Below are 23,913 nucleotides of genomic sequence, written 5' to 3'. Positions count from 1 at the left end.
GTGTGTGCGTGCGTGCGTGCGTGCGTGCGTGCGTGCGTGCTTTTGCTTGTGCATGTGCTGTTTTATCAACACTACCAAAGAGCTCAGAAACCAAAGCTCCACTAATACATGTCACACACACTTTTGGGTTTGTTTTATTTAATGTATATTTTTATATTATTTATGATTTTTTATATCTATTTTTAACACCTTTGGGGTGTATTTATTTTTGTATTATTATTTTGGACACTTTTGCGGTTGTTTTTTTACATATATTTTTTACATTATTTTTGGGGGTTTTATAAATACATTAACAGTTATTTTTTAAAATAGTTTTAATACTTTTGGGTTTGTTTTTCATTTCTTTTGTATATTATGTTTTATATATATATATATATATATATATATATATATATATATATATATATATATATATATATATATATATATATATATAAAACACGTTTGTGCTTATTTTTTATTATTTTATTATTTTTTGGCCTATTATTATTATTAATAATATCAATTTTATATATATGTTTTTGACACTTTGGCTTGTTTTTTTATTATTTTCATTACTCGAGACTGGTTTTATTATTTCTTTTTATTTTAATAATTCTTCCATTGTATTTTTTTAAATATTTTTGACACTTTTGAGCTTGTTTTTATTTCCTTTTATAGGAATTGTTTTTAATATATTTTAACACTTTTGGTCTTGTTTTTTATTTTATTATTAATATTATCATTATTATTTTGTTTTTATATATTTTTTGACACTTTTGGGCTTGTTTTTTGACACTTGTTTTATTATTTATTTTTATTTTATTATTATATTGGGTGTTTTTTTTTTTTTACCCTTTTGTGCTTGTTTTTATATTAATTTTTTATTATTATTGGTATTATTTTTTTTTACATATATATTTTCAACACATTTCGGCTTTTTTATTATTTTGGACATGTCTGTTTTTTTTATATTATTATTTTATTATAATCATTATTACAGAATTTTTTCTTTATATATATTGTACACATTCATTCGTGCTCGTTGTTTTTATCTGAGGCTGCTGTAGGCTGCATGCTTTCTACCAAAGAGGTGTAGTTCATAGTGGTGCTTTTCTGCGGTCTGCATGAGCTGGTGTTGGTGTGTGTGTGTGTGTGCTGTTAGCAGTGTTTGTGTAGTTTTATTGTCATTATATTCACTCTCTCTGTCTCTCCGTAGCCTCCAGTTGTGAAGACGGAGATGGTGACCATTTCAGACACGTTTGCAGCGCAGAAGACGGAGATCTCCACTAAAGAGGTGCCCATCGTTCACACCGAGACCAAGACCATCACCTATGAAGCTGCGCAGGTAACACAACATCAGAACTTCAGCATTCAGACACAAGAAACCAAGGTTAATTTTGTATTTTTTTTAGATTTAAAGGGCACCTCTTATGCAACAATCACTTTCATTAGAGGTTTAAACACTGAAGCGGTGTGTGAATATTATAGCCAGCTTCTAATAATAAACATGAGTTAATTATATTGTATGTAATGAGACAGTCTGCAGGAACACTTTGATTGACATTCCCCCTATGTACGTGTCATCAGAGGGGGAAACCCCACCCACTAGTGACCATCTCTCCCTCATTAGCATAAACAGCCCTGAGTGTGAAGCTGTCCATTAGAGTTTGAGTCTGCATCTTGTCAGACTACTGGCTGCTTGCGATGTTGCCAAATGTGAATGAAGCTGTTAGTTGTCTTGAATGCAGAGTGATGCAGCTGTGGCCAGTGTGTGATGCTCAGTGTGTGTTCGGTGTTTGATTGACAGCTGGATGGTAATGGAGACGGAGAGCCTGGTGTCCTCATGACTGCCCAAACCATCACCTCTGAGTCTCTCTGCACCACCACCACCACACACATCACCAAGGTAACTCCCAAACACATAACCGAGACAACACACACACACCACCACGTTAACACACACTCACAACCATGGCAACATGCACACATACACACACACATCACCAAAATAACACACACATTACCATGGTAACACATGCACATAACCAAGATAACATGCTCAAACACACACACACACACGCATCACACAGATAAAACGCACATTACCAAGGTAACACCCAAACACACACATCACCAATATAACACACACAAAACAGAGATAACGCACACACCACCATGGTAACACACACACACACAAACACATAACCAAGATAACATGCACAAACACACACACACACATCACCAAGATAACACACAGACATAACCAAGATAACCATCACACATCACCAAGATATCACATACACACCACCATGGTAACACACATACACATACACACTACCATGATAACACACACTCATAACCAAGATAATACAAACACACTCACATCACCAAGGTAACACACACCACCACGTTAACACACACTCAAAACCATGGCAACATGCACACTCACGCATCATCATCAAAGTAACACACACATTACCATGGTAACACACACACACACCACCATGGTAACACACACACACACATAACCAAGATAATGTGCACAAACACACTCACACACACATTACCAAGGTAACGCACACACACCATGGTAAAATGCACACACACACCCAATTAAGGTAACACACTAAAGCACACAAAACCATAGTAACACACACGCTGTCATTTGCATACTACCCGTTCTAAATAGAATTGTGTGTGTGTGTGTGTGTGTGTGTGTGTGTGTGTGTGTGTGTGTGTGTGTGTGTGTGTGTGTTTTCTGATGGACAGACACTAAAGGGCGGCCTGTCAGAAACTCGCATTGAGAAGCGCATCGTCATCACGGGAGACTCTGACATTGATCACGATCAGGTGAGACTCTCTCTCTCACACACACACACACACACACACTCAAACATACTGCGACACATCAAACACATATACTCTCAGAAATACTCACACATACACACAGACATCAGTGGTGGAAAGAGGACTGAAAAATCATAAGTAAAAGTAATGTTACTTTCCTAAAATGTAGTGCAGTAGAGTAAAAGCATCTGCTGTAAATATTACTCACAGTAGAGTAAACAGTAGCCATCTTAAAGTACTCAAGAGTAGTGCGCATTACACTGTGAAAGACTGATGTGTTTATAGCCCGTCTCGTGTTTGGTACCCTTTCGAAAAAGTGGTACAGTACAGTTCGCTGTTAGGTACCTTTTGACAGTGGAAACAGCCATAAAAGCGTACTGAACCGAACTGAACCACTCAGGGGAAACGGGCCATTACATGCAGTTTGAGAAGGGATGTGTAAACGTAACATTCTGTAGTGCATTCAGTTATCTTCCTGTATTCCTTACTTCATTCATTCCTTTCGTTGTTTGTTCATTCTGTCGTTCTCTCTCTCTTGCTCGTTTCTTCGCTCATTCGTTTGTTTCTTCGTTCACTCGTTCCTTTGTTCGTTCTTTCCTTCATTCATTCCTTTTTCCTCCGTTCCTTCCCTGTTTCCTCTCTTCTGTTGTTTGTTTGTTCCTTCATTCGTTGCTTTCCTTTCTTTCCTCGTTCCTTTTCTTCATTCCTTCCTTCTCTCCTTCCTTCTTTTCATCCTTCCTTTCTTCCTTCCTTCCATTGTTTGTTCATTCTGTCGTTTGCTTGCTTGTTCCTTCCTTTCTTCGTTCCTTTGTTTATTCGTTCCTCCATTCCTTCCTTCGTTTCTTTTCTTCTTTTTTCCTTCTTTCCTTCCTTCTTTCCTTCCTTTTCTTTCTTCCTCCCTTCCGTTGTTTGTTCGTTCTGCCCTTCCTTTATTTATTCATTCATTCATTCATTCGTTTGTTTGTTTTTTTCCTTCATTCGTTTGTTCTTTCCTTAATTGCTATCTTTTTTTATTCACTCACTCAATCATTCTTTTATTCCTTCCTTCATTTGGTTGTTAGTGCATTTGTTTGTTCCTTCCTTCCTGCCTTCAGTTCTTCCTTCCTTCCCTCCTTCCTTCCTTCTTTCCTTCCTTCCCTCCTTCCTTCCTTCTTTCTTTCCTTTCTTCCCTCCTTCCTCCCTTCCTTCTTTCCTTCCTTCCCTCCTTTCTTTTTACTTTATTTGTTCCTTCCTTTATTCCTCCCTTCTTTTCCTTTCTTCATTAGATTCTTCCCTCCTTCCTACCTTCAGTCCTTCCTTCAGTCCTTCCTTCCCTCCTTCCGTCCTGCCGTCCTCCAGTTCTTCCTCCCTTCAGTCCTCTCTTCCTTCAGTACTTCCTTCAGTCCTTCTTTCTTCCTTCCTTCGAAGAAAACGTTTCTATTACAGCAGTTTGCGTATTTGAGATTTGTTACTTTACACCACTGACAGACACACATACAGTATACACTCAGACACACACACACATATACAGGCACACACACACAAACACACTCTGACATAAGCACACATGTCTGTCTGTGGCTGGAAGAAAAAAAGAGCTTGTGTTTTAATTAATGAACACCACGCCGGTCAGTCTGACCTGAGATCAGTGTGGTGATGTTAGCTTGTGCAGTGGTTTAAGAGTGTGAATGAGGGTCAGTTCTGTTAGTGTAGCGCATCGTGTGTGTGTTTGTGTGACGCACAGCCTTCTGATCACGCACATGAGTTACCATAGAGACCGGTTCATCCACACGTGTGTTTCCCCGTCATCTGTGTGTGTGTGTGTGTGTGTGTGTGTGTGTGTGTTCATTTTTTCAGTTGTTCCATTACATTTTTTTGTTTGATTTGTTTGCTTTGTTTGTTCATGTGTGTGTGTGTGGTGCGGGTCAGGCGTTGGCCCAGGCTATAAAGGAGGCCAAAGAGCAGCACCCTGACATGTCAGTGACCCGCGTGGTGGTGCACAAAGAGACGGAGCTGGCCGAGGAGGACGACTGAAGCGCAGGTAAACACTCGAACCTCCTCGTGCTCCTGCGGCCCGAGCGCTCGCTTCTCTTCCTCTCTCCTTGTGTGTGTGTGTGTGTGTGTGTGTGTCCATCTCTTTCTTTTTTCCATCTGACCAATGTTTTTGGAGATCTCAGCAGATCCGCAATCCATACACTCCACATTATAATCTGCGCATAAAGAAACAGCCAATAGTAGTTTATATGCTAATGTTAAGGGATAGTCCATGCAAACATTTTAATTAGCTGTTTCCACACTCAAGTTTTCTCCTCTGTTAAACACAAGGGAAGATATTCTGAAGAATGCTGGAAAAAAAGCAGCTGTTCACCTCCATAGAAACACTATATAAGCTGCTTTGTCCAGCATTCTTCAGAGTATCTTCTTTTGTTCTTGCATCTCTGACCTGCCGTTATCCTTAAAGTGTATAAACACAGTTGTGATTGTTTTTTTTTTTTTGTGTGAATAGTTTAAAAATATTAATTTCCTGCTAATATTTGAGACTGTTTAAGGACAGTAACACACACACACACACACACACTCACTCAGCACAATCATGTCCAAATCTACAGCTAGGGATGGCTGATGTGAAACTGTCGTTCCGACACAATGTCGAGATCCAAGTATCAACTCTGGGCTTTAATACCTCAGTTTGCTTAACTGATTCTTTGCTGAAGCTGTTGCAGAGCAATACATAAAAATGACCCCTAGGTGTCACTGTAGAGACTGATTTTGAAATGTTTCAAAGCTTAGACACGTTTGCTTCGACTGTTTCAGTGTTTCACGAAGCCTTGCTTTGCCCACCACGGCGCTCGCTGTTCTCAGACCAGCTGATGCTGTACATCCACTGATACAGAACATCACTGTTCAGATCTGTTCTGCAGTGGGGTTTTATCATCCACAGCATCAAAACACACCACCACTTTACAAACCGCTGCTGAAGTTTGAGCCCAGATCATCATTCATCAGGGATTGAAGTGTGTTTGTGCTGCCGGCACACTATTCTTGAGATGAAGAGCTGCTTTTACCTCTCTGAGCAGCTACACTAAACCTTAGAAATGCAGAAAGTCTTGATGAAGCATGATTCACACGGGATTAGTATTATCTGGAGACCTTGTGTGATTTAGAAATTTTCCCTCTGATTTCCGTGTGGTGTTTTTGACAGTATAAGCGAGACTTTTGTTTTTCTCAGCTTTACTGACTTATCTCTCAGATACAATGTTGAGGCATTCTATGATTCAGTTCGATGGATAAAAAAAGAAACAAATATCAAAAACTAGGCTGGTTTTAACAGCAGATGCCGCTCTAGGCTATTTTTTTATAGAAGACGATGCTCTAGACTAGTTTTAACAGCAGACGGCACTCTAGGCTAGTTTTTAACAACAGATGCCGCTCTAGGCTAGTTTTTAACAACAGATGCCGCTCTAGGCTAGTTTTTAACAGATGCCGCTCTAGGCTAGTTTTAACAGTAGATGCCACTCTAGACTAGCTTTAACAGCAGACGGCGCTTTAGGCTAGTTTTTAACAACAGATGCCGCTCTAGGCAAGATTTTAACATCAGATGTCGCTTTAGGCTAGTTTTAACAGCAGATAGCACTCTAGGCTAATTTTTAACAACAGATGCCGCTCTAGGCTAGTTTTTAACAGATGCTGCTCTAGGCTACTTTTTAACAGATAGTGCTCTAGGCTAGTTTTTAACAGATGCCGCTCTAGGTTAGATTTTAACAGATAGCGCTCTAGGCTTGTTTTTAACAGATGCCGCTCTAGGCTTGTTTTTAACAGATGCCGCTCTAGGCTAGTTTTTAACAGATGCTGCTGTAGGCTAGTTTTTAACAGATGCTGCTCTAGGCTATCTTTTAACAGATGCCGCTCTAGGCTAGTTTTTAACAGATGGGGCTCTAGGCTACTTTTTAACAGATGGCGCTCTAGGCTAGATTTTAACAAATAGCGCTCGAGGCTAGTTTATAACAGATGGCACTCTAGGCTAGATTTTTACCAGATAGCGCTCTAGGCTAGTTTTAACAGATGCTGCTCTAGGCTAGTTTTTAACAGATGCTGCTCTAGGCTATTTTTTAATAGATGTCACTCTAGGCTAGATTTTAACAGCAGATGGTGCTCTTGGCTATTTTTTAACAGATGCCACTCTAGGTTAATTTTTTAACAGATGCCGCTCTAGGCTAGATTTTAACAGCGGATGGTGCTCTAGGCTATTTGTTAACAGATGCCACTCTAGGCTAGATTTGCGTGCAGACAACACTTAAGGCTTGTGTTTACCAGCAGATGGCGCTCTAGGCTAGTTTTAAACAGCAGATGGCGCTCTAGGCTAGTTTTAAACAGCAGATGGTGGTCTAGGCTAGTTTTAAACAGCAGATGGTGGTCTAGGCTAGTTTTAAACAGCAGATGGTGGTCTAGGCTAGTTTTTAAACAGCAGATGGCGCTCTAGGCGAGTTTTAATAACAGACGAAACTCTAGATTACACAAGCTGAATTCACAGGTCCAAATTTGCTAGAGATGTTGCACACTGAGGACATCTGCTGGTTAAAATGGGCTAATTCTAAAATAAATCATAAAATAATAAATCATTTGCTGGTGTGGACACAAATATAATTATTCTGATATTAATTTCCTTGGTGTGAATGAACCCTGAACAGAGCTGAATGTGTCAGTGTTATAGAGCTCATATTGCGATCATTAGGAGGAGCCATGTTCAAAACTCTCCTTTTTGTCTACATGTCTTCTCTAGATCTCTTCCTCTAGATGTCTGTTCTTCTTTCCGCTCGGTGCACATTTACTTGATGAGTAAATCTTGTGTGTGTGTGTGTGTGTGTGTGTTTTCTCTCTCTCAGAGCTGAAGTCGGACTGGTCAGAGCGGGTCGCCGGTGGAGGAGGAACATCTGCATCTTCTATCATTCACAACCAGAACCACTTAGCTAACATTTGTAGCATTTTATTTTTTTAGTGTTTGTTTTATCTCTATTTTACCCCCCCTCCCCTCTCAAAAGATCGTCTTGACCATTTATGAAGACCAGATTTATGTTATTTTTATTGTCGATTAGTAATTCACATTCCTAGTTCACGGGTTTGGAGAGGAGGAGTCCTGTTGGGGCGTAATATTAATTAATAATAAGAGGAGCGTGAGCATATGAAGGTGACATGAACCATTACTGTAGGGGGCGGGGCTGATGATGGGGGCGGGACTACAGTGTAATTGTCAATTGGTTTTATAATGTCATAATGGGAAGGGATAGCACAGGATGATTGTGATTGGTGGACAGCGCTGTCAATCATTCCTCTATGCAGACCAACATTCCACTGAGAGGATGAAGAAGAACCTCTTGTACCTCTCTGAGAACCAGGTGAAACCTTACACACACACAAAACAAAAACAAGAAACCTAGGCAGCTCTATGGAAAGTTTTGATTTCCAGCCATTTTTCTGGCACCAACATTCAGATATGTATTTGTAGATCATCTTTTTTTTTTTTAATCTGCTGATTTGGTGGAGATCCCGAGTGTTTTAAATCTTTTTAGCGAAATTTTTTGATGAACAAATGAACTGCCAGCGCTGATGTTTGTAGGCCTGTGCTCCGTCTCTCTCTGTCCGCTCCTCATCCCACCCGCTGTATAGCAGTTAAACCGTAGCATTGACTCTCTTTCCTTTTTTTAAGCAGCTTTGGATGATCTGTCATGTTTTTATGCCCCACCCATTGTGTAACACTTCAAATAAAAGTTTGTTTATTCTCTAATTATGCCTGTGTGCTTTGTTGGTTCAGAGTTTTGATGTGATTGTAGTCCAACATTAATAGTTCGTTCAGTTTAACGTTAACATTGATGATTCCTGATGTTAATGTTGCAGTGAAATTAAAATGCCGCTCAAGGCTATTTTTTAAAAAGATGCCGCTCCAGGCTAGATTTTAACAGATGCTGCTCTAGGCTAGACTTTAACAGCAGATGGTGCTCTAGGCTAGGTTTTAACAGATACCACTCTAGGCTAGATTTTAACAGATGCCGCTTTAGGCTAGATTTTATCAGCAGATGCTGCTCTAGGCTAGATTTTAACAGCAGATGCTGCTCCAGGCTAGATTTTAACAGCAGATACTGCTCTAGGCTAGATTTTAACAGCAGATGCCGCTCTATACTAGTTTTAACAACAGACATCGCTCAAGGCTAGATTTTAACAGCAAATGCTGCTCTAGGCTATTTTTTTACAGATGCAGCTCTAGGCTAGATTTAACAACAGACAGCGCTCAAGGCTAGATTTTAATAGATGCCACTCTAGGGTAGATTTTAACAGATGCTGCTCTAGGCTGGTTTTTAACAGATGCTGCTCTAGGCTAGTTTTTAACTGGTGCCACTCTAGGCTAGATTTTAACAGATGCCTCTCTAGGCTAGATTTTAACAGCAGATGGTGCTCTAGGGTATTTTTTAACAGATGCCGCTATAGGCTAGTTTGTAACAGGTGCCACTTTAGGCTAGATTTTAACAGATGCCGCTCTAGGGTAGATTTTAACAGATCTGCTCTAGGCTAGTTTTTAACAGATGGTTCTCTAGACTATTTATACAGATGCCACTCTAGGCTAGTTTTTAACAGATGCCACTCTAGGCTAGATCTTAACAGATGCCGCTCTAGGCTAGAATTTAAAGGGCCATGAAACCTCGTTTCAGCAGGGTGTTTTCACTTCACGCTTGTTTTGCCAACACAACGTGGCGTCTCTGCCATCTACACTCTGACAGTAATGAATATTAATGAAGTTGCACAATAGAGCGCGCTGATTGGTTTGAACCAATCCTTACTCATGCATTAATGCATCACACTGTAAGATGTAATAAGACACACTCTGGCACAGACGTCCAGTCTGCACGCTGGAATACACGCTATTATGTCATGACCGTGACGCAGCTTCAAAAATTAGTTTCAAACCGGAAGTACGAATTTGCTTGAAATAACGCAAAAACAACCAATTTACACTTTTTAGTGAAATATAGGTGTCCTAATAGTGTTTTTAGCAGTGTGGGACACAGATACCACTGTCAACAGCTCAAAAAATGTGTTTTGGTGTTTCGTGACCCTTTAACAGCAGATGGTGCTCTAGGGTATTTTTTAACAGATGCCGCTCTAGGCTAAATTTGCATGCAGACAGCGCTTAAGGCTTGTGTTTAACAGCAGATGGCGCTCTCAGCTAGTTTTAAACAGCAGACAGTTCATATTTGTTTATGTATACAGTAGTGCTTGTTATAAACAATGTATCTGTGCTCTTCATTAATGTGTTCAATTTAATTTGTCCTCATAATCTTTATTCAAATACCATAATGTTTCCTCCCACCTTGAAACACTTCTGGTCACGTGGAATGCCTTTAGGGCTGGGCTACAACTAATAGCCCCGCTGCAAATTACTGATAGCTCCGCCCTAAATAACTTATAGCCTATCAGTTATTTAGGGCAGGGCTGTCTGTCATTGTTGTAGTTGTGTTACCGTGGCAACTGCAGTATCATCACAACAGATCATTTATTGCAGTTGTCGTTACCATAGCAACTATAATCACCACAACAGATCATTTTTTGTGGTTGCTTTGTTACCATAGCAACTGTAGAATAACCACAAATGACCATTTATTGTGGTTGTTGTGCTACCATAGCAACTGTAGGATCACCACAGCATATTTTTTATTGTGGTTGTTGTTACCATATCAACTATAGAATCACCACAATGGACTATTTAGTGTCGGTGCTACTATAGCAACTGTACAATCACTACAACGGATCATTTATTGAGATAGTTGTGTTACCATAGCAACTATAGAATCACCACAACGGACTATGAGGTGTAGGTGTTGTTACCATAGCAACTGTAGAATCACAACAGCATTTATTGTAGTTGTTGCCATAGCAACTAGAATAATAACAACAGATCATTTATTGTAGTAGTTGTTACCATAGCAACTGTATAATCGCCACAGCAGACCATTTATTATAGTTGTTACCATAGCAACTGTATAATTACCATAACAGATCATTTATTGTGGTTGTTACCATAGCAACTGTAGGATCACCACAGCAGATTTTTTTTATTGTGGTTGTTGTGTAACCATAGCAACTGTTGAATCACAACAGCATATCCATTTAAGTACTGTAGTACACTACTGTGTGTGTGTTTCTCCAGAGTTCTGCGGCTGTGCTTGTTTGTGTATGGTCGTGTGTGTGTTCCTCCAAAGCTCTTCATCTGGTCTTGTGTGTGTGTGGTGTGTGTCTCCTCTTCTCTCTCTGCTGTCTGAAACAATGCAGATATGCTGTTTGTCGAGGGTCTGCGCTCACGGCCAGCTGCTGCTCTGCTGAGAGACACACCAGAAACACTCGCTCAGACAAACACACTGTACTGAAGAAACCAGAATGGGCCTTCAACAGGGTAAACTGCAATGTTTACTATGAAGGAGTGAGTTGAGTTCATTCATTCATTCATCTTCTTTTTGGTTTAGTCCCTTTATTAATCTGGGGTCACCACAGTACATCTTGCAGTTTGTGATGCATTTTGGAAACAGGAGATGAGCCCCTGGTCTAATGCGCCACCTGGCTTGAGAAACCCGTTTAGTCATTATTTGGGTAGCACACATATTCTGAATGCCTTCGGCAGAATCTAAATGAGCCATTTTAATCTAGATTAATTCCAAGATTACAGTCAAATTAATCTAGATTTTAAAAAAATTATCTATGCCCACCTATAAAAATACATATAAATACATACCCAGGTAAAAAGTCCACTAAAATGCTCTTTATTTAAGTACACTTAGTACACTTTTCAGTAATGTACTAAAAGTGCTCTATTTTCACACACTAATTTTGTACTCAATGTACTAAAAGATAGTATTAAGTATATGTTAAGATAAACTTAATACCACCTAAGTGTACTCAACTGTGCTGTTTTGAGACACCCTGAAATTGAACTAAAATGTGCTTTTAACAAACTATATCTGTATTTTAAATATATATATTTAGTTACAACTAGAAATACACTTGAACCCTAATTTTAAACATTTATAAATATATTTAAGAATTGCTTAAAGTATGATAGTAATATATTAAAAGAATATACAAAATGTGAAAGCAGCGTGCTAAAATACAATTTAAGTACACTAAGTATATATTTTAAATAATGTACTAAAAGTGCTCTATTTTCACACTAATTTTAATGTACTAAAAGATAGTATTAAGTATATGTTAAGATACATTTAATACCATCTAAGTGTACTCAAATGTGCTGTTTTGAGACACCCTGAAATTGAACTAAAATGTGCTTTTAACAAACTATATCTGTATTTTAAAATATATTTAGTTAAAACTAGAAATACACTTGAACACTAATTTTAAACATTTAAATATATTTATGACAAATTTAAAGTATAATAGTAATATATTAAAATAATATACAAATTGTAAAAAGTGTGCTTAATACTGTATTAAAAGTATTTTGGGAAAATGTACTTCTACTACAATACATTACTAATAGATTTTTTATATATTAACTTATTTTAAACTTAGGATTAGTATGTAAACAGTGTATTAAAAATCAACTAATGTTGAAAGCATTTAACGCACAAAATTAAAAAACACTCTAATAAAACTCTGTTGGATGTTTTTTCTGTAGTGTACTTTATTGTAGAACACTAAAGATTTATTTAAGTATTGCTGGTATTTAGTATACTTTTGTCAAGTGTACTTAAGTCCTACTGAAGAATAAACATACTTTTAATTAGTATATTTATAGTGTAAAACCATCAAACTTTTATTTAACACAAAAAATAACAATGTGCTAAAAATGTATTTGCGGGTATTTAAGTGTATTTTAATTGCATTTAATTATGATTTTTTTCACCTGGGTATAAATGTAGTTCATTTACTTTAGTCATTACTATTGGACTGTGGAGAGACTTTCAACCAGCACAACAACACATGTGTCTGAACACGATGTGCCCCTCCAAGTAAAGTCATGACACAATTATACATTACTAACTCGTGACTTCATGTTAGTTACATTTAGCTTAAACTTAAATGTTCATTAAAACATTCATTAACAAGACGTACTAACAAGTAATTAAGGTAGCTGTTAATCACACGTGAGCTCTTGTGACTCGTGTTCTAGTTAAAGTTCTGCCTTTACTCATCATTATTCATAATAAAGTGACGTTTAGTTTGCATATTAACACATCATTATTCCTGTACTTCTGCTGAAACTATACAATGCGCCCTCACAGGTCTGTATGTAGTGTTGTTGGTCTTACTGTGTGTGAGTTTGCCGCTGAAGAAAGCGATGAGGAGCAGCAGTAGCGCAGTCACAGGGAGGAAGATCCCCGTCCACAGGAACCATCCCGGCAGCTCGTCCAGAAACACAGCACTCATCAGCTCCTGCACCGCGGGAAAACTGGAGGAACACTACACAAACCCAAACAAAAAGCTGGAGGTAAAGCTGAAACCCGTGATCATTTAGAGGATTTACCGCTGCTGGTTAATGCTTGACTCAATGACCTCTGAACTCAGGAGTGTGTGTGTGTGTGTGTTATCAGAAGAGCAAATTGCATCAACAGAACACACAAACACACACGTCAGTATTCGAGACGAGTCATAAATCAAAACTCCTTTCTGAACAGTACAAACATCACTGTGCCTGCAACTGAGTTTGAGTGCGTTATACTTTTCACCGGCCACTTTATTAGGTACACCTGACTAGTACTGGGTTGGACGCCCTTTTGCCTTCAGAACTGCTTTAATCCTTCATGGCGGAGATTCAACAAGCTACTGGAAATATTCCTCAGAGATTTTGCTCCATATTGACATGATAGCATCACACAGTTGCTGCAGATTTGTCGAATCTCTCGCTCCACCACATCCCAAAGGTGCTCTATTGGATTGGGATCTGGTGACTGTGGAGGCCATTTGAGTACAGTGAACTCATTGTCATGTTCAAGAAACCAGTCTGAGATGATTCACGCTTTATGACATGGTGCGTTATCCTGCTGGAAGTGGCCATCAGAAGATGGGGACACTGTGCTCATAAAGGGATGGACATGGTCAGCAACAATACTCAGGTAGGCTGTGGCGTTGACACAATGCTCAATTAGTACTAATGGGCCCGAAGTGAACCGCTGATACAAGGCAGGATGGATCCATGCTTTCATGCTGCTAATGCCGAATTCTGACCTGATCATCCGAATGTCACAACTGTAGGTTGTAATCCATTATGCCATTCCATCTGGAAAGGACTTCAGTGGTAATACTTTTCATTTTCAGCATAACAATCCACTAATTGCAGTGAATTCCTATTTGAAGACAGAAAACGGCTGATGAATCACAGACAGTCATGAAATGGTCTCCACAGGGTCAGTCAGTCAGTTGACAGCGACCTCTCGTGGATTTACGTGAGAACGGCAGGCATGAATTGCACTCGTGAGAGAAATTTGAGATGAAAATGCATACACAGCCGCCTCTGGTGCATTCACGAAAACAAACACTTTAAAAAAACGTACCCCCTGGGACCTATTTGGTGCTCTCCGGAGGTGTATATAGGGGTACATTTTCAGAATGAGCCTGGGTAGGAAATGGAAGTTCATTCATTCATATCTGTTCGGCTTACTTCCTTTATTAATCTGAGGTCGCCACAGCGGAATGAACCGCCAACTTATCCAGCAACTTACTGCAGCGGATGCCCTTCTAGCTGCAAGCCATCTCTGGGAAAGGAACTGGAAGTTGCTATAGAGCAGGGTTTTTCAAAGTCTAAGACAGTGGGCCTCCCTTTTGACACAACTTATCCATTGGTGCCCCCCTCCTCCCAAACATGCATGCACGCACACACGCGCGGACACACACACACACACACACACACACACACACACACAAAAATTCTGGAGGTTTTCCTGCTACCTCATCATGCTTGGTTTCAAGGTGTCGCCGAAGTTTAGTGGGTCACATGCTGTCATTAGACAAAATATCTTGACAAACCACACATAAAGGTCGTGGTTCATCAGCTGGTCCTGTCCACGTAAATCCTAAACTCAAATACTGATCATCATATCGTCGTCTTTTGGGTTTAAGCCCTGAACTTGAAGGCTTTGAATCGGGGGGTCTCAGAAACCGATCCATTGCATTAGCAGCATGATTAGCAGGCATATACCTGTATTGGCGGGCTTGCCAAACAGAAGCGAATTCCCAGCTATGGCCTTCTGGGTAAAAAAGGTTTTCTTATTTTTGACGTATTATTTTTTTTAGCTTTGTTTAATTAAAACGTTTAAAAATAATAAAAAATACATATAATAATTAAACTTAATAATTATATTTTTATTATAAAATATTTTTTCCCGCGCCTCCCCTGACATGCTCTGGCGCCCCCCAGGGGAGGCGCGCCTCACACTTTGAAAACCCCTGCTATAGACTTATATTTCAGAATGGGACGTACAGTATTTACAGCTGAATGGGATATTGTTATTGAGTAGGGGGCGGGGTTTTACTTTTAATGCTCCACATTTAACTAACGAATAACTGACAGTTGGAGGGGCGTGGCTAAGCATATCGTGTACAGTATTCTTTGATGATGTCAGAGCGGAAGCACATGGGAATATTTTGATTAAAGATTACCAAAACAAACCGTGGATTAATTGTTCACTTAAAGATTATCGATGTCCACTAGCAAACTAAATAAGCGGATTTGGATTTCATGCGAACTTTAATTAATATCCCTGTACTTGAAATGTCAAACTACTGATTCATCATCTGCTGATTTAGACGTCTGCTGTATTTCTCATCACTGAGAGAAAAATGTTGTTAAAAAGGAGGAAGCATACAAGAGACAGTGGGAATGCCTTTCATGTGTCAGTCTCTGGCTCTCTCAGTATTATCTGCTTGACTCAGCTGTGTTGCTGGTGTTCTGCTTTTCATCATGGAGTGTGTGTGTGTTCGTGTGTGTTCGTGTGTGTGTGTGTGTGTGTGTGTGTGTGTGTGTGTGTGTGTGTGTGTGTGTGTTCATGTGTGTGGGGTGTCTTTTCTCCAGAAGAGGATTTGAGCTGAACTGAGACCTGCTTCTACAGTCTGAACTCCAGCGATTCATCTGTCAGCACACAATGACACACTAATGAGCTTTTCAGCCGCTCCGAATTTGGCTCCAAATTTCAAAACGAACTGAAGGGTAAAACTGTAGCTTGGCAAACACCGGAGGGGTTTCATAAGTACCAAAGAAATGGCAGAACAAGGAGATTTACTGTGCTCATTCACCCTAATGAACTCCAGTGGCAGAAAATGAGCACTAATTACTAAAGTGCACCGATGACATGTTTATTGTTTAATTGCTGTTCCCTTACGCTCTCTCTAATTTAATTGGTTGATGGTTTGATATTACAGCACTTCGCCTGTCTTTTCATTACTTGTCTGATCTGAACAGTTTATCCAATTAGCTCATTTATTTCACACTCATCAATAAGCAGGGATCCCGTTATCCAGGTTTCAGTGCTGACGCAGAAGGAAAGAACACTGTCTTTTATAGTGTTTGCACTTTATTTGCTTCTACAGCAGCTGTGATGTTTTCTGCTATTATACGTGTCCTTCTGCAAAAAGCATCTGTCTTAGTGATCTTTGAGGATCTAGATCACATGTGTCACCCATGACAGTTTGAGTACTGTACAGCATTTATGTTAGCATTACATTATGAATGACAGTTGTTATAATAGATCGATCTAGCAAGGTTGCTGCCATTTACACTAATGCGTTTTTGTTTTAAAATGCATAAGTTTTGTTAAGGTTATGCCTGGTGTCCACACTTCTCCAAAACCCAAACCCTACTAACCTACTCTAAACCCTAACCCCTAATCTTACTAAACTACTTCAAACCCTAACCTAAACCTACTAAACAACTTCAAACCCTAACCTTAACCTGCTCTAAACCCTAACCCTAGTAAACTTCTCTAAACCCTAACCCTACTAAAGTACTTTAAGCCCTAACTCTACTTAACTACTGCAAACCCTAACCCCTAATCTTACAACACTACTTCAAACCCTAACCCTATTAAAATACTTTAAGCCCTGTCCCCACTAAACTACTTTAAACTCTAACCTAAACCGTACTAAACTACTTCAAACCCTAATCTCACTAAACTACTCTAAACCCTAACCCTACTAAGCTGCTCTAAACCCAAACACCTAACTGTGCTAAACTACTCCTAACCCTAATCCTAACCCTATTAAACTTCTCTAAACCCCAACCTAAACCCTAATCCTATTGAACAACTCTAAACTCTAACTCATAACCCTGCTAAACTACTCTAAACCCTAACCCTACTAAACTACTCCAAACCCTAACCCCTAACCCTACTAAACTTCTCTAAGCCCCCAACCTAAACCCTTACTTAAACCCTAATCCTACTAAACAACTCTAAACCCTAACCCATAACACTACTCTTAACCCTAATTCTACTAAAGGGCTCTAAATTCAAACACCGAACCATGCTAAACTACTCTAAACCCCAACCTAAACCCTAACTTAAACCCTAATCTTACTAAACTACTCTAAACCCTAAGCTATATCCCTGCTAAACTACTCTAAACCCTGACTCTACTAAACTTCTTCAAACCCTAACCCCTAACCGCACTTAACTACTCTAAATCCTAACCCCTAACCTTGCTAAACTTCTTTAAACCACAACCTAAACCCTAATCCTACTAAACTATTCTAAACCCAAACACCTAACCCTGCTAAACTACTCTAAACCCTAACCCCACTAAATTTATCTAAACCCCAACCTGACCTCTAACCCTACTAAACTACTCTAAACCCAAACACCCAACCATACTAAACTACTCTTAACCCTAGTCCTAACCACCAGAAGCGCACTTTCAGTTGTTATTTAAAATGAAACTACTCAGATGGCGCTCTGTAGCGCGGCAAAAATATGAACAGTGTCCTGAGTCGTGGCTGGGCGCCGTGGACAGCCGCCAACTTGCAGCGCCGGTGTGTGTATCCTGACAGAAACCTTCTGGTGTGCGACCCCCTTAAGCCGAAGAAAGATGAATGAATGAATGAATGGTTTTAAATGTGCAGTGTGTAGGATTTATGCCTTGTAGTTCAGTCAGTCAGTCAACAGTGGCCTCTAGTGGATTTACATGAGAAGAGCAGGAATTTAAAAATAAAGAGAGAAATTTGAGAGCTCAGAAAGCGTACACTGTGGCCTCTGGCGGATTGGGTAAAAGAAAAACTACAAAAAAAATACGAATAAAACATACCTCCTAGAATGTACTTGCCAGTCTCCAGGAAGGGGTAAGTATTCATAATGAGCCTTGGTTGGATTTTTCAGACAATTCACTAAAGCTAGCATAGCGGAAATGACTGAGTGTGAATTCATCTCAGCTGTTCAGGGTAGTTCTTAGCACAATTATTCCAAATGATTGAAGACTATTTATTCATGAATTAAAATTTCCATTCCATCATAACAGACATCTGATTAAAAATGCATCGCAGCGAGTAATCTGTCGCATTCTCCTCATCAATCTTTGACTCCATTATGACTCTATTTCAGAAAAAACCTGTTGAAATAACAGCTCATTACACGCAAAAACGCCTCATAAAAGCTCCATGAAAAGCATAATTACAGCTTTCTCTGAATAAATATTTATTAGCAGTGGTTAGGAGGATCAAGCATTTTTTTTCTTTTGCTGGAGGCACTGGTTTAGCTGCCAGACGCGAGAAAAGAGATTTGACTTTAATTAGCGGCCATTGCCCCTCTATAAATGGAAATTTCATCAAGGCTTATTTGGAAAAATGCCTCAGCCTTCAAACGAACACAAAAAGGCATGCATGCTAGTGGATCTGCCAGCAGTCGGTACCGAATGACGTCAATCTTTCCACATTCTGGCCTTTGTGATAATTAGCTGCAGGTCAGAAAAGCGTCGAATATCGAGGCATGAATGTGTTCTGCAACATCTCTGCGCTCAGTAACACTCATCATATAAGACATCCAGAGCAAATCCTGCACAAATAAACACTGCAGCTGTAGATATGACTGGAAATACTATTAAAGGGGTCCTGTTATGCAAAAATCACTCTTATAAGGGGTTTAAACACCGTTTATTGTGAATATAACCAGTTTAGTGGTAAAAATGAATTAATTCTATTTGTTAGAATCACTCCTGTGATGTGTTTTGGTGTTTCGTGAGCCTTTAAGAGTCAGTTGCGCTGCACCATGGCGTATTTGCTATTTACATGGCGACTTTGTAAGTGGAAAACTGAACACTTTACTTGTGAGAAAACAGTTAAACAGAGCATCTGCAGCGCGAGGATAAAGAATGAGCCTCCTCCATTCAGCCTCTTTACCATTACTCTTTACTTTACTCCTTTACTTTGCTGGAGTGAGGAAACTGTGGAAACTCACTTCACTGAACACATCCATTAGCCCACATGTTTAATTTGGTTTGTTAAGCACAAAGATTTGTTTCAAAACTATTTCTAAATTCAGCTCTAATCTCCAGCAAAGGAATAAATGAACAATAATAATGAAGTGTGGTCAGAAAACTGAGTTATATCAAACACACGTACTGTTCTTATGCCCCATATGCTGATGCAGACGTCTCCAAAACCAGCCTGATCTCACGAAAAAATGTAAGTGTTTTACGTTTTGCCAGTTTAGTAGCTAATTCGTATGAATGAACTCGTTTAAAGTTGTACGATTTTAAAAAAGGAGACGTGTCACCTAACACCACCCCTAAACCCAACTGTCATTGGGGGATGAGCAAATCATACAAAAATATACTAATTAGATGATACGAATTAGCCACTAAATGAAAAACTTACGAATTGCTGTGAGATTGTGTTGCCAAAACCCTACAGCTGTACAAATCTAAACGTGTTTTTATTAAAACAAATATAAATATGTATATAATAAACAATACTGATAATAATAATAACATTATACTAATGTAGATTGTCATGAATAAACTGGAAAAAAAAATGAAATAAAACAATAAAAAACTAACAAAATTAAATAAAAATAGAAAAAAAAGTAAAATAATATTTAAATTTTTTTAAAATAATTTAATTTAAACAAAAACAAACAAAACAAAAAATTGTAATAATATTAAAGTACAAATAAAATACAATATATGTATATATATATATATATATATATATATATATATATATATATATATATATATATATATATATAAAGAGTGAAAGAAAAACAAACTAATTAAATTAAATTAGAAAATATTTTAAGCAAAATAATAAATTAAGTAGAATAAAAAAGTGAATCCAATGTTAAACACAGATCTGCGAGAGAAGGACAATGTGAAAGAGCGATGTGACTGCATTAAACATTAGACCTGCACTCTCAGAAACATACTAATGAGACGCTCGGGGAGATGAAGAGACTTCAGAAACATGTCAGAAACACACACACACACACACACACACACACACGTATAGAGAGAGATGTCAGATTTTCTCTCTCTCCCGATCGCTTAATTAAGAAAAATTACATTTTAATTGGCCTTTGTAAATGTCATTACTCCTCAAAATATTGCTAATAACTATAGTAAAGGAGAACTGCTATATCATATGAAGAACCAGACAGATTCTGCTGACTTTATTTTGGACAGAATTTTGTAAAAAGTAGCTCAGTGGTTAGCACTGTCGCTTAGTCCCTTTATTAATCTGGGGTTGCCACAGCAGAATGAACCGCCAACTTATCCAGCATATGTTTTACGCAGCGGATGCCTCTCCAGCAGCAACCCATCTCCAGGAAACATCCACACACACTCATTCACACTCATACACTACGGACAATTTAGCCTACCCAATTCACCAATATGCAACTGACCCTGCTGAGGCTCGAACCAGTGACCTTCTACCTACTGCGCCTCCGCGTCGCCTTGTTTAAAATATGTGTTTGTTTTTTGTATTTATTTTTATTTGTTTTATTTTATTTTTGTATTTTATTTATATTGTTTTGTTTCATATATTTTGTTTTATTTTTTGTTTTTATTTTTATTTAATTATTATTCTTATTTTTTTGTTGTTATTCATTTAATTTGTTTTTATTATGCTTTTATTTTATTCTTTTTTTAAATAAAATTTTTAATTTTATTCTACTTACCGTCACTTATTTTATGTTTTTACTATTATTTTTTATTTTCTAAAAGTTATTTTATTCTACTTTATTTGCTTCTTTTTTTATTATTGTTTTGATACACTTTTTTCGTATTTTATTTTAATATTATTTTACATTTATTTGATTTTATTTTTATTTAATTTTGTTTGTCCGTTATTGTTTTGATTTTATATATTTTATTTAGTTTTATTTAGTTTTTATTGTTATCTTTATTGTTATTTGTTTAATTTGTTTTTGTTATTTTTATTTGACCTGTTTTGTTTTGTTTGTTTTTATATTTTGCCTACCATCACTTTTTTTAATGTTTTTATTTATATATTTTTATACATAACTAAAATGCTTTGGCAATACTGTACAAAATATCAAGTCAATGAAGTAACTTACTATAAAAGTGCTTTTGCATAATAGGTTTAACTAAAGCAACGCTGTTTCCCTGCTCATGTTGTTGAAATGAGTTGTCATGGAAACTGTTTTAAAGGATCAGGGCATTATTTATCATGACGGTGAAGAGCTCTTCACCCAGTGTTTGTTTAGAGGTTTCAGTGAAGGGTGTTTTAGAGGACAAATGCATATTGTATTATTGTTGAATGCTCTGATGGTATTTAATAACTCGAGGACAATGAAGCGTCCTCTTGTAGAATCTGAAAAACAGAACAAAACATGGATCTGAGCTGTCCAGATGCAAAACAGGGCATAATGAATGTTGCATATGGGCAAATGTAGAGAATCACTTTAATGCTAACAGTATATTATTAATAACATTCATTCATTCATTTTCCTTCGGCTTAGTCCCTTTATTCATCAGGGGTCGCCACAGAGGAATGAACTACTCCAGCATATGTATTAGATGTATTAGGATGCCCTTCCAGCTGCAACCCAGTACTGGGAAACACCAATACACACTTACATTCTTTCACACACACTACGGGCAAAAGCCCATGTGTTTGGACTGTGGGGAAAACCGGAGCACCCGGAGGAAACCCACGCCAACACTGTGCTGCCTAATAATAATAATAATAATAATAATAATAATAATAATAATAATAATTATTATTATTATTATTATAATCATTATAATCATTATAATCATAGTAAAAATATTAAAAACTGCAATATAACAACAATAACTATTATATAAATGATAATATTTCTATTAAAACAATAATAATAATAGCAGTTATAATAATGACAACAATAAAATAATATAAATATTATTATAATCATTATTATTATTATAACAAAACAACAACAATAATAACTTATAATATTAGTAATATTTATAACACAGTAGTAAAGTAGTAAAACTTTATTGTTCTTGACAGGAGATTTATTATGGGCAATATTATAAATATTAACAACAATTAAAACAATAACAAAAACAACAATAATAATAATAATAACAATACTGTAATGTGAGAGGGGACAATGGCAAGGAAGCTCAGATCCAAATGCAGGTTTATTACACAGGCATGATCTGGCAAGCAACGCTCAACACAGGGGCAAACAGATGTATACAGGGAATCCGGAGTCGAAGTCAAATAAGAGATGAATGATCAATCCCGTAAACAATAAACAAAGAAAGCAAATCTCGGTGCACGGCAAGACTAGGCAAGAGAAATCCGTCGTTATGTTCGCAGTAACAGTTTGACAAGACTAGGTACTGATGCGTGCGTGCATTCGTGCGTGCGTGCGTGCGTGTGTGTGTGTGTGTGTGCAGGCACGTGCACACATAGGGCTCAACCTGTGCAGTGCACATGCCCTTTTTAGTCTTGAATAGAAAGTGCCCTTCCAAAATGATCAAAAGTGCCACCGCGACGCGGCACACCTTCGGTCCCGCCCTTCAGTACGCGCGCGACAACACAGCTGATCAGTACGCACACGATAACACCGCTCTTCAGTACGCGCGCATCCACTGCAGATCTGCACCAATCAACCCCCCCACCCCCCCGCTCTTCCAAAAATTTATCCTGCACATGCCCTTTGGACGGTCTCTGCACGGGCCTGTGTGTGTGTGTGTGTGTGTGTGTGTGTTGTTTTTAAAGTCAGTTGACAATCCTTTGGCTGTATGTGTGTGCCATTAGCGGAATCCGGAACAGGTGGGTGTGAGTGGTGCATGACTAGACCTGTAGTCCATGTAATGGCAGCTTTGTAGTTTTTTGGCAATCTGCATGTCTACCTGCGATCTACAAGGATTAGATCGCTGATGATTGTGACAAATTATAATAATATTAATAAAACAACTACAGTAATAGTAAATAATAATAATAATAAAATTATTAACAACAACAATATAATAATATCAATAACCACAATAATATTAATATTAACAACAACAACAGCAATAATAATAATGATATTAAACTTAATAACAACAATTTAATAATAGCAATAATAATATTAATATTAACAACAACAATAATAATGATATTAAACGTAATAACAACAACAATTTATTAATAGCAATAATAATATTAATATTAACAACAACAACAGCAATAATAATAATGATATTAAACTTAATAACAACAACAATTTAATAATAGCAATAATAATATTAATATTAACAACAACAACAACAATAATAATAATGATTTTTAAAATATTTTTTTCTTTAACCTAAAGCGCTACAGTAGACATAACCAAAACAAAATACAAAATACACTATCAATTAAAAACTAAAGCTTAAATAATTAAGCACCGACCTGTAGTGTGCTGAATATTACATTTCACATTTACAAGTGTTTACCAAAATTACTAAACAACAGCAAAGGGGAAAATCAATACAATATTCAATAATGTGTGTGTGTGTGTGTGGGTGCATGTCTGTGTGTGTATACAGATTTTACAGATTTGCCTTCAAAAAGAGATCTTATGTAAAGCACACATTGATGGTGTGTGTGTTTGTGTGTGTGTGTGTGTGTGTGTGTGTGTG

General features: G+C 37.7%; 3 protein-coding genes across 20 annotated transcripts in view; 2 read left to right on the top strand and 1 right to left on the bottom strand.

Moving 5' to 3' along the window:
- Nucleotides 1-8,590, top strand: part of epb41l2 (erythrocyte membrane protein band 4.1-like 2) — a gene marked incomplete at its 5' end in the record, with an annotated part of 141,405 nt that extends 132,815 nt beyond the window's left edge. For 16 of the 18 annotated variants that reach the window (NM_001443351.1, NM_001443345.1, NM_001443353.1 and 13 more), the window contains 5 exon segments: nucleotides 1,199-1,327; nucleotides 1,790-1,888; nucleotides 2,752-2,832; nucleotides 4,738-4,849; nucleotides 7,692-8,590. In NM_001443351.1, coding sequence (NP_001430280.1) covers nucleotides 1,199-1,327; nucleotides 1,790-1,888; nucleotides 2,752-2,832; nucleotides 4,738-4,842 — 414 coding nt within the window. In that variant the 3' untranslated portion in view covers nucleotides 4,843-4,849; nucleotides 7,692-8,590. 18 annotated transcript variants of the gene reach the window in all.
- ppil4 (peptidylprolyl isomerase (cyclophilin)-like 4) overlaps nucleotides 1-23,913 on the top strand; it is an 892,903-nt gene that overhangs the window by 685,893 nt on the left and 183,097 nt on the right. The window lies entirely within an intron of this gene.
- Nucleotides 10,726-13,338, bottom strand: smlr1 (small leucine rich protein 1). The gene is given in 2 exon segments (NM_001410329.1): nucleotides 10,726-11,174; nucleotides 13,119-13,338. Coding segments are annotated over 2 exon segments (231 nt in total). The 5' UTR covers nucleotides 13,237-13,338; the 3' UTR covers nucleotides 10,726-11,061.

This window comes from Danio rerio, chromosome 20 (assembly GCF_052040795.2).
Source record: "Danio rerio strain M-AB ecotype USA chromosome 20, GRCz13ab, whole genome shotgun sequence".
Classification (NCBI taxonomy): Eukaryota; Metazoa; Chordata; class Actinopteri; order Cypriniformes; family Danionidae; genus Danio; species Danio rerio.
The sequence above is the reverse complement of the archived record's forward strand: the minus strand, read 5'-3'. Positions and strand labels throughout refer to the sequence as shown.